The 12,164-nt window shown below is 43.0% G+C and overlaps 1 protein-coding gene across 1 annotated transcript in view; it reads right to left on the bottom strand.

Moving 5' to 3' along the window:
- Window positions 1–2,796: 2,796 nt before the first annotated feature.
- The window catches only part of LOC308165132 (rhombotin-1-like), a gene marked incomplete at both ends in the record, with an annotated part of 12,115 nt that continues 2,747 nt past the window's right edge, over window positions 2,797–12,164 (bottom strand). Inside the window, 3 exons of the mRNA XM_080539240.1 lie at window positions 2,797–2,905; window positions 5,186–5,311; window positions 8,041–8,254. Of these exons, the coding sequence (XP_080395366.1) occupies window positions 2,797–2,905; window positions 5,186–5,311; window positions 8,041–8,254 (449 nt within the window). The remainder of the gene's footprint in view (window positions 2,906–5,185; window positions 5,312–8,040; window positions 8,255–12,164) is intronic.

Genomic DNA, 12,164 nt, shown 5'->3' with positions numbered 1-12,164 from the left:
TTGGGAGGGTGTTGGCCTGTCTGATGTGGTTGGGGAGGGCGTTCCAGAGGGACGGGGCTGCGGCTGAAAAGGCCCCGTCACCCCAGGTCCGGAGCTTGGCTTGGTATGAGTGTGTGTCGCGGTGTGTGAGTGTAAGGAGGAGCCATGAACAGGATGTAGTCTCACCTTGAACAGGATGTAGAGGATGTACAGCAGGATCCCAAAGCCGTAGATGGGGATGATCTGCCCCGCCAGGTTGGACTTGCCCCCGGTGCCCACGCCCGTGCCGCCCTTAGCCCGGGCGATGGCCTCGGGGTTGTGGGCCCGGGAGAACTGGGAGCCTGCAGCCTTCTGGTGGCTGTCTGAGGACATCTGCCTGGCCATGGGGGGGAAGCGGCCTGACCCTGCAATTTGATTTGATTCGATTTTTACATTTACATTTACATGTTTGGCATTCAGCAGACGTCTTATTCCAAAGCGACTTACAATCGATACATTTGACTAAGCAAGTGAATCATCAATCCACCAGTCGTAGCAGGAAGAGTAATCCAGCTCAGGCCCGGGGCCATTATATAGACACTGGAGAACAGATAAACAGTACAAGGGGGGCAGTAGCAAGTCTTGGAGTGAAGAGATGGAGGTCTTCAGTCTCCGACGGAAGATGGGTAGTGACTCTGCAGTTCTGACAGCCGTGGGAAGCTCGTTCTTATTTATTGAAACATTTTTATTGCACTCACACAGCCTCCGCAACACTCAACGTCATTTAATACCATGAACATGATCTAGGAAAGGGCGCCCCCTTCAGGGATGTCAGTGTAATTTCGGGACAACATAAAAAAAAAAACGTGCAAAATGCAAATTATGACAAAAGATGTTTAATGCAACAACAAAAAAACGGCACAACCATACGCATGCATGATATTTAAAAATCATGTATAACTATATGAACCCCCTTACCCTCGCTCTGTCCATCCTTCTGCCCTCCTCGGGACAGCAGCATTTTGGGCAGCAGCAGGGCAACGCAGAGGAACAGACATGACACCAGGGTCACCTTCTGGAAGGTAGACATCGACATGATGCACCTGCAGATGTCTTTTAGGCGATGCAGTTTACAAAAAACGTCCGACAAAGAATTACAGAAACGTCACCGCAGAGACCATCGGTGCGATGCTTACGTTGCCTTCATTCATCTGTGTGTACACCCTCTCTCTCTCTCTCTGCCGTGAAGCAGCGGAAGTGCAGTGGCGCTCTCTCTCCGGTAGGTGTCACTGTTGTCACGTTGTACACAGGGGGCCTTGCTCACTAACCCTAACTACCCCTCACACGAAGGGGGGTTTTGAACATAATAATATCATAGATAGGCCCTATCTATGGTTTTGAAATTCGAGCGTGAGGAGAGCACAAGACAAGTGTGTCTTATTTTAATCTTAATCAACAAAGTAGGAAGGGTTCCGGGGGGCTGGCATTATCAAAATGAGGGGTTTTCTTTGTGGCATTGTTTAGTGTTAGGCTGCTCAGATAAGACCAGATGGCCCTCCTAGTTTGGTTAATTAATTAAAAAACGGCGGCAGGGTCTGCTGTAAGCTCTGGATGTGTAACGTCATTAGTTAGAGTGGTTGAATACAGGATAGGGATCTTGTGTTCTCGAAGACAAACTCACAGGCACACACAGGTCAACCTCACTTGGTCAAGTAGTGAAAGTATAGGAGGCTGTTTTCCACCAGAGATACCTGGGCAGCAATTGGGCTGTTTGCATTTATGGGGTCACCACTATGTTCCCACAGCCCAATGGTCCCACATTTCTAATATTTCATAGGTGGGTTAGGGTTAGGGTCAGTGTTAGGGTTAGGGCTAGGGTTAGGGTCAGTGTTAGGGGTTAGGGTCAGTGTTAGGGTTAGGATCAGTGTTAGGGTTAGGGTCAGTGTTAGGGTTAGGGTTAGGGTCAGTGTTAGGGTTAGGGTCAGTGTTAGGGTTAGGGTTAGGGCTAGGGTTAGGGTCAGTGTTAGGGTTAGGGTCAGTGTTAGGGTTAGGGGTTAGGGTCAGGGTTAGGGGTTAGGGTCAGTGTTAGGGTCAGGGTTAGGGGTTAGGGTCAGTGTTAGGGTTAGGGCTAGGATTAGGGTCAGTGTTAGGATAAGGGGTTAGGGTCAGTGTTAGGGTTAGGGTTAGGGTCAGTGTTAGGGGTTAGGGTCAGTGTTAGGATTAGGGTTAGGGTCAGTGTTAGGATTAGGGCTAGGGTCAGTGTTAGGGGTTAGGGTCAGTGTTAGGATAAGGGGTTAGGGTCAGTGTTAGGGTTAGGGTTAGGGTCAGTGTTAGGGATTAGGGGTTAGGGTCAGTGTTAGGGTTAGGGCTAGGGTTAGGGTCAGTGTTAGGGGTTAGGGTCAGTGTTAGGATTAGGGTCAGGGTTAGTTATGGGACTAGATTACTTCGAAATGTGGGAACATTGGGCTGTGTGAATTTATTTTCTCATGTATTCCTTATGAACACGACTCAACATAAATCACAGCAAGCAGCTTTAATGACGGTTCACAGTAATATCAAAACATTTTAAATGACATTTAAACATTTTCCAGATTGTCTATTTAGACAAAAAAAGGAATACAAACTTGAAGACAGCCGCCCCCCCAGTGGGCCTGCCTTGGTGAACCGAGCCTTAAAGTCAAGAACAAACAATTGCAACACGGCTCCTCATCGCGTTCCATGTCCTTTCTGGAGTGTCTAAAACTGCACCCGCCTTTCAGTGCTTTGCTTTCGCCTCCATATCATCCGTAGGCTATAATGCGTAGTCCATGTTATGTGGTGGGAGGGGGGGGGGGTCTCTCATTGAACCTGCCTGTCAGAGTTACCGTTCACATGTCCTCCTCCCTCATAGTCCAACTGGCACAGTATCATGTTGTTCTTGAGGAAGAACTTGTCCCCCACGCAGAATCTGCAGTCAGAGAAATAGTCAAATTCAGTTTTAGGTGATTTACATTTAAAGGTGCAAATCTGTATCTTGATCTGTATTGTCATCTGTTGCCACAGGGAACAATACAATAACAATACAATAACAATACAATAACAATACAATAACAATCAAACAATCAAACAATCGACAATCAATCACCCAGCCATCACCCAAAATATGGAGATAGGGGTGGTATGTAGTTCCTAAGATGAGCTGTGAAAGAGGACTGGAGATGGAGATAGAACCTTATAATTCTAACGTCACGGTATGCTAAACAGATCCTCTCATGGAGTGATTCACACACAGTGTCTATAGAGATTCTATACAGCCTTTAAACATGTTCCCCTTGTATTTACCAAGAGCCTGGGATTATAATACATTACATTATACACACATTATTTGCAACTGAGTCAAACAACCTTTCGACACATTTAATTGAGAATTGCTCCTAGCTATGTTGCCAGGAAGCTAAACTGGCTGGGATGGGACTCTAAGCCAATCAGTGAGTGTGCTGTGCACTCACCAAGACCCTCCCCCTAAACTACAGAATGCAACTTTAAAACAAACCAAATGACACGTTGCATTCCATCACACGACGTGCGTACAGGGTATGAGTGTGATGTATTGCAATGTTGTGATGAACAAAACACACCCAACCTCACAGCACTAAACAACAGGGCCCATCTCACGCATTGCAACCACAATAGAACAGGACATCACCCGCCCACTCAACCTGTACCTCGCCCCACTGCCATCCGGGCCTAGGTACAGAACGCTAAGGTGCAAAAGGGCTCGCTTTGGCAAAAGCCTGATCCCCGCAGCCATTGTTGCCTTAAATAACAGACCGCGCTGAGTGTGTGTACTTGTGTGTAGTACTGTCTGTTGTTGTCTGTGTTATACAGTGTTGTATGTATACATGTATACTGTACAGTGGGGTGAAAATGAATTTCCCCCTGGGGACAATACATCTAATCTAATTTCATACTGGTGAGTAACAGCCTGATCAACATAGTGTGTTATTGATTCCTATTCAAATGATCGACCTTCCAACAACAAGGGTATTCTTTCCAAAATCATGTGAATTATTATAATTGCACTCAGACGGACTCAATTCAACATATTTATGTAAATAACTAATTGAAGATGTTTGCGTTTGAGCTTATTTTAGGAGAGCCACAGAATGGGGGGTGTGTAGACAACAGGTTTTCTCTGTTTTTATTTTCAAGTTAAAAGTGAAAGAGTATAGGCTGTGCTGATCAGTGAGTTCCTGATTTAACGTATATGAATGAATGAATGAATGAATGATTCTTTATTTCGAACATGATTTAAAATAATAAATAACAAATGACTAATATGTAGAGTACAGTCCTATCAATTGTACGAAAAGGAGTAGGAAGAAGCCTAGGCTTAGATTTCAGGCTCTAGATTATATAGATTATATAGATTATATAGATTATATAGATTTCAGGCTCTATGATAACTCTAAAAGACTACAATTCCCTTGATGCGTAGTCACTAGGCGACATGTTTGACACAGGTGTTGTGCGTTGGCTAAATCAAGTGATGTTGTTTGAACCCTTAAAACCACTGCACTCACTTGTCTGCTTTATGCCTGAAGAAGGTCTGTGACCGAAAGCTCGCAATAAACTATGTTTTTTTTCACAGTGTTTGAGGATGCTTACCGTGCTGATATTCAGTATAACAGCACGACCTCGAGTGTGATATTGTTTTTATACAACAGTTCTACAGCGCCATTTATTAGTTAACAGTCATAAGCGACAACAGATTGTGATTTGTTTGTTTATTTAATCATAAAAATTAAAATAAATAGTTCCGCAACTGAACTTCAACTGGACTGTTGCCTAGTAACCTGAACACAAACATGTAGTCTAATTAACGGTCATTTGGTTGAACACCTGTGCGGCGGAGTGATACATATAGTTAAAAGTCCCAGTGCTGTTATACTGTATATCGGCACTCATGGAATGCCTCTTGTCCAATCAAATGACTTAGTTGGAACTAGCTGTTGTATAATATTATTTTGCACTCTTTAGGCTCTAGGTAGGACAACAAAAGGTGAACATTGAAAGGCTGTGTAGACTTTTTCTACAGGCACTATACATCATGAGATATTCATAACAATCGGATAGTGAGGATGTCATCTGAAATAAGGATGCTTGCCGATTGACATTTAGCTTATGTTGTTTCCCGAGGCTAGATGAGAGGTTACCTGAAGCCTCTCCACTCCTCCTTTCAGCTTACCTCTGGCCGCAGAGCTGGCAGGCGAAGCAGTCCAAATGGTAGACGTTCTCCCTGGCTCTCATCACCATCTCAAAGGCCGGGATCAGCTTACTGCAGGCTGCACAGGTCCCTGTTATACCAAACAGTCTGGGAGGGGGGAGGGGGGGGGGGGGAGGGGGGGAGGGAGGGAGGGGGGGAGGAGGGGGAGGGAGGGGGGGAGGGGGGGGAGGGGGGGAGGGAGGGGGGGAGGAGGGGGAGGGAGGGGGGGAGGGAGAGAGGGGGGGGGAGGGAGGGAGGGAGGGGGAGGGAGAGAGAGAGAGAGAGAGAGAGGGAGGGGAGAGAGAGAGAGAGAGGGAGGGAGGGAGGGGGAGGGGGGGAGGAGGGGGAAGGAGAGGGGGGGAGGGGGGGAGGGAGAGAGGGGGGGAGGAGGGGGAGGGAGGGGGGGGGAGAGAGGGAGGGGGGGGGGAGAGAGAGGGAGGGAGGGGGGGGGGGGAGGGAGAGAGGGGGGAGGAGGGAGGGAGGGAGGAGGGGGAGGGAGGGGGGAGGGAGGGAGGGAGGGGGGGGGGAGGAGGGGGAAGGAGAGGGGGGGAGGAGAGGGAGGGAGGGGGGGGGAGAGAGGGAGGGGGGGGGGAGAGAGAGGGAGGGGGAGAGAGAGGGAGGGAGGGGGAGAGAGAGAGAGGGAGCGAGGGAGGGAGGGAGGGAGAGAGGGGGGAGGAGGGAGGGGGGGAGGAGGGGGAGGGAGGGAGGGAGGGAGGGGGAGAGAGGAGGGAGGGAGGGAGGGAGAGAGAGGGAGGGGGGGGAGGGAGGGAGGGAGGAGGGGAGAGAGAGAGAGAGGGAGAGAGGGAGGGAGGGGGAGGGAGGGAGAGTAGTGTCATGTTTGTATTCAGTAAAGGTACGTTATTTTAAACAGATGTAGTGTGTTGTATGTAATGTTATTGTGTAGTGTATATACACTGAGCTGGTCTAAAATAAGACACATTTTAGTTTCTTTTTAAAAATGTATTTCTCACTATTTGTGCACGCAGAACATGACCCTGGTTAACCTTCGCTGTTCTGTTCATAACCCCTTTTAATGTGTTACTGTAGGATAGGGTGACTGTTGAAGATGTAAAAGAGAAGAAGAATAGGAGAGGAGGAGAGGAATAGTTCTTAACCACTGCATTCCATGGAGGAGGGTAGGATATGCAGGGGAGGGGGGTCGTGGGTTAAGCAAGTTCAACAGAATCTATGAAATCCAAACAGCCCTTAACGAACAGAACACTGGAACACCAGGCCTTGATATGCACCTGTTGTTTCTCCTTAACGAGGTTGTCTGAGGCTCCATGCTAATTCTCTATAATGGCCCCAATTAAAATAAATCACATCATCAAAGGCTGTCTGCCTGACCGTGGTGATACAGACACAGAAGGGGAACAGAAGGCAGTTTAGCCCAATGTACCTGTCAGAAGAGCTTTCCTCTCCTGAAACCAAGGCTGCTAATGAGAGACTTCGCTTCAACTAAGTCCAGCTGGATTTCACATAATATGAGACTTTTAAACAGGAGTTTAGTGGTGTGTTGAAGAATGTGTTTAAGCGTTATGGAGCGAGAAGCCGTGGTATATCGTGGATATCGGCACAGCTAGCGGGGTGGTTAGGCCCGACGCGAAGCAGAGTGTCGTTATATAGGCCTATACACCCCCTAGCTGTGCCGATATCCACAATATACCACGGCGTCTCGTTCCATAACGCTTTTATACAACAGTTACCACATTTATCTATCAATATTTCACAGAAGAAAGACAAGACAAACTTTTAATTTATGTATTTTAATGGAACTGTGTTTTATTGTAAGTGTGTTCATCCGCTGAACAGTTGTTTATTGGTTGCTAAGCAACGGTAAGAATGTAACTTCGATAACGGTAATATGACGCGGAGTAATATGAAAAGATGTGTCAACTTTCCATTTAGCCGTGCGTATGTCATGGATATCGGCACGGCTGGAACGCAAACTGACCAATAGAGACAATGGACCAAACTGACCAATAGAGACAATGGACCAAACTGACCAATAGAGACAATGGACCGGATCTATCCGTTGTATAAAGTGTGTTGGAAGAATGTCTTCAACACACTACCAAACTCCTGTTTAAGCACCGCACAGAACTCTCAGGGTTCTGATATCATCACGACCCAACGATGAATAAAACATCATGTTAATTATTGATGTAGCTTAGCATAATGCTCATCAAATCATGACACAGGCGCAATTCAAAACTGTTCTCTGTCATTATGATACTCAGGTATTACCACTCGGCTGCTGTCTATGATTAAATGCCTCTATAATGGAATATCAAATGACTACTAATGCTTTCCTCTAAAACGTAGTGGTTATGTTGTTTAAGGCTCATAGACACCAAAGCTTGTGGTGATCGGTTGTATAAATGGACTGCACTTATATAGCTATGCCTTTATCCAAAGCACTTTACAACGGCCTCTCATTCACCCCTTCACACACACATTCACACACCAATGGCGGCAAGCTGCCACGCAAGGCGCCGGCCGGCCGCGCTCACTGGGAGCAATTTGGGGTTCAGTGTCTTGCCCAAGGACACTTCGACATGTGGCCAGCAACAAAAACAAAACAAAAAAACAGAAAACGTTCTTCTTCTATCACGACGACTGCCAATGGCCCCTGGCCTGAGCTAGATTACTCTTCCTGCTACAACTGGTGGATTGATGATTGACTTGCCATAGTCAAATGTATCGATTGTAAGTCGCTTTGGAATAAGACGTCTGCTAAATGCCCAAAATGTAAATATGTAAATGTTTTGGATCAGACATCGGGGGCTGGCCTTGGAAACCCCCCCCCCTCACCCCCTCCCATAAGCCTCAGGTACCTCAGGTAGTCCCGTCGACAGAGGATGAGGTCGGCCCTGGTGTAGAGGCTGGAGCCCACCTCCCCCAAGCGGCAGCCGCAGCAGACACACTTCAGACAGCCCTCGTGCCAGTACCGGTCCAGCGCCTGCAGCATGTAGCGGTCCCTGATCCTCCCCTGACAGCCAGCACAGCCGCGCTGCTTCCCCTGGGGCGGGTGGGCCACCAGGGACACACCTGCACACAGACGGACGGATGGACGGACGGGCGGGCGGACAGGCAGACAGGAAGACAGAGACAGACAGACAGAGAGACAGACAGAGAGACAGAGTGACAGAGAGACAGAAAGACAGAGAGACAGACAGACAGACAGAGAGACAGAGTGACAGAGAGACAGAGAGACAGAGAGATTGAGATTGAGATTGAGATTGAGAATGTTTGTTTATTTTGGTCCCCTATACAATTCACAATACAGATATAAGAAAATGTACATAGTCACAATTTATAACATCAGGGCCAAAAAGGTGTAGGCTGAAGCCGTGGCTTATTGCGCCTACCCTTGTTACATGTATGCATGTCCCCCCATGAATGCATAATCAAAACATTGAAACTTTTATAAACAAAATGTCACTTACGCATGTCAACAAAAAGTTCAAAAAATAAAATAAAAATACCAAACAAAAACTATATTTAAACCTCTGTTTTATACTTGTTAATCATCTTATTTTTAAATATTTTTTTAAATCCTTTTAATGTACTACACATTTTCATTTTCTTTTCAAAAGTATTCCATAAATTAACTCCTTTAACTGTTATACATCTTTGTTTTGCATTTGTTCTAATCTTTGTTTTCATAAACATACATATTCCTCTGAGTTCATAATTACTCTGTCTAACTTGAAATAGTCTCTGGATACAGTCTGGAAGCATCTTGTTTTTTACTTTATACATGACTTGTGCCATTTTGAAGTCCACCAATTCTTTAAATTTGAGATCATAGGTGTTTATGAATAATTTGTTAGTTGGTTCTTGATAGGCAGCTCTGTTTATAATTCGTATAGCTCTTTTCTGTAGTAAATAAATTGGATTTGTGATTGTTTTGTATGTGTTTCCCCACACTTCCACACAGTAGGTTATGTATGGAACTATTAGAGAGCGGTACAATATGTGTAATGAATTTGGATTAAGTATGTCTTTTGTTTTATGCAGTATTGCAATAGACTTTGATATTTTAGTCTTTAAGTAGTTTATGTGTGTTTTCCAACATAGTTTGTGGTCTATAACAACTCCCAAAAATTTGTTTTCATAAACTCTTTCAATTTCAACATTATCTATCTTGATTTGTACTTGATTATTTATTTTTCGATTTCCAAATATCATAAGTTTAGTTTTTTCTAAGTTCAATGACAACTTGTTTGTGTCAAACCATCGTTTTATAGTTTTTAGTTCCGTTTCCACTGTATCCAGAAGCTGCTCCAAATCTTTGCCAGAACAAAATAAATTAGTATCATCTGCAAACAAAACAAAATTTAACAACTTGGACACATTGCAAATATCATTGATGTATAGAATAAACAGCTTTGGACCCAGCACTGAACCTTGTGGGACCCCACATGTGACCCTTAGCAGTTCAGATTTATCATTGTTTATTTGTACATACTGGTGTCTATTATCAAGATAGTTTCTAATCCATAAATTTGCTAACCCTCTAATTCCATATCTATCAAGTTTTCTTATTAATAATCTATGATCAATAGTATCAAATGCTTTCTTTAGATCTATGAATATCCCTACAGTATAATCTTTACTTTCAATTTTTGTGGATATTTTTTCAATCAATTCCATCACTGCCATTGTAGTGGATCGATTTGCTCTAAATCCAAATTGATGGTCACTCAGTAGGTTTTGTTTTTCTATAAAATCGTCCAGTCTTACTACAAACAGTTTTTCTAATATTTTTGAGAACTGAGGAAGGAGAGAAATTGGTCTATAATTGGAGAAACTGTGCTTGTTTCCATTTTTGTAGATAGGAATGACCTTTGCTATTTTCATTTGGTTGGGAAATATGCCGGTTTGAAATGATTGGTTACAGATATGAGTCAGTGGCTTTGCAATATATTCTATAATATTTTTTACTAGTCTCATATCTATGTCATTACAATCTGTAGATTTTTTATTCTTAAATTTGGTTACCACATCAATCAGTTCCTTCTCTTCAATTTTCTTCAGAAATATGGTGTTGGTGTTTATATCAATAATATCTTCGTCTACACCGTCCTTCGTTATCGGGTCCACAATTTCATTTGCTAAGTTATAGCCAACATTGACAAAGTAATCATTAAACTCATCGACAATCTCTTTTGGTTTAGTTATGTTTAGTTTATCTTTATTAAAGTAATTTGGATAGTCCGATTTTTTTGTACCCTTTTTAATTATGCTGTTTAGCACTTTTCATGTACCTTGTGTATTACTTCTGTGTTGTTCCAATAGTTTATTATAATATTCCTTTTTATTGTATCTCATTATACTAGTTAATTTATTTCTGTAGGTTTTGTATTTATTTTCTGCTACCTTTGATCTGTCCTTTAAGAACTGTTTATATAGTATATTTTTCTTTTTGCATGCATTTTCTAGTCCTCTTGTGATCCAGGGCTTGTCTTCATATTTGTGTTTTCTCTGTTTTTGTAGTGGACAGTGTATGTCATACAAGGTGAAAAATGTGGAGAGAAATTCATCATAAGCTTTGTTTGGATTATTGTTTGAAATGACCCTATGCCAGCTTTGCTTCCTTAAGTCTCCCTTCAGAGCCTCTATAGCTTCTGATGTTCTGTTACGAATCAATTTCTGAGTTTCGGAATTTCTATGAGTTTTAATCTTGGTACAGTTCTGTATGGTTGCAAAAACAGGAAGGTGGTCACTTATGTCATTTAATAGCATTCCACTTACAATTTTACTCCCAATTTCATTGGTAAAAATGTTGTCTATTAAAGTAGCACTGTTACTTGTTATTCTGGTTGGTTTTAAGATTGTAGGAAATAGACTTATACTGTACATTGTGTCCATGAAGTCTCTAATTTGTTTGTGTTCATTTGGGTTCAACAAATCTATATTTAAGTCCCCACATACAAAGACCATCTTTCTGTCATTTAGTTTATCATACATATCAACCATCATATCTTTGAATGTGTCAAGACAGGATCCTGGAGTTCTATATACACAGCTTATTATTATGCTCTTAGATTTCTCCATATGTATTTCTACAGTGACACAATCCATAATGTTTTCTATTGTTATTGACATATTTTTTACTATTTTACAGTCAAAGTCATTATTTACATACAAGGCAACTCCTCCTCCCTTCTTGTTTGTTCTGTTGGTGGTAAATAGTTCATAGTCCTCAAGTCCCACATCTGCTTCTTTCTCTTTACTGAGCCATGTCTCCGATACAGCAATGATGCTGAACTTGGTGAACTGTCTCAAATAGTCCTTAGTTTTTGTAAAGTTTCTATAAAGACTTCTACTGTTGAAGTGTATTATTGATAAGTTACCATCCATTTTTATATTACTTTTGAATTGTTCCTCTGTGTAGTATTCACAGTTGCAGTTATTATTGTTGTAGAAGTGGTTCTCTGGGTCGATGTTGTTCTCAATGTCATACATTTTGTGCTCTGTAAAGTCAAAGGTTTTCAAGTTCAACTCTTCATAGTTTTTGGGTGCAGCTGGATTATAATCCTCACAGTCCAGTGATCCCATTTCTCCAAACTCATCATCATTAATGTCATTGAGTGGAAAGGAATAATCCTCGTCCATTCCCATTATAGCAGTCATTGTCTGTCCAAGTATTTCCACTCAAATTTGAATTGTTGTCTGTTCAGGTATTTCACAGTCATTATTTGTACTGGTCTAAGTCTTTTAGTTCTCTCACCATAAACCCTTTGGAGGTTTCAGGAGATCCATTGGGCCTAATCATCACTTTACAGTTTCTTGTCCAAGTGCCTTGCAACTTGTTTTGCTTCCTTAGAATGCGTGCTTGCCAGGCAATTTCAGCATTCTTTTTGGTAAGATGTTCATTTAAATACACTCCCGTCCCAGACAGCTTCCTACCCTGTTTTAGTAGTTCAATCTTGCTTTTTCGATTAGCAAAACG

Source organism: Nansenia antarctica (genome assembly GCF_963989245.1).
Source record: "Nansenia antarctica genome assembly, chromosome: 9".
NCBI lineage: Eukaryota > Metazoa > Chordata > Actinopteri > Argentiniformes > Microstomatidae > Nansenia > Nansenia antarctica.
This window is presented reverse-complemented; position numbering and strand designations above follow the sequence as displayed.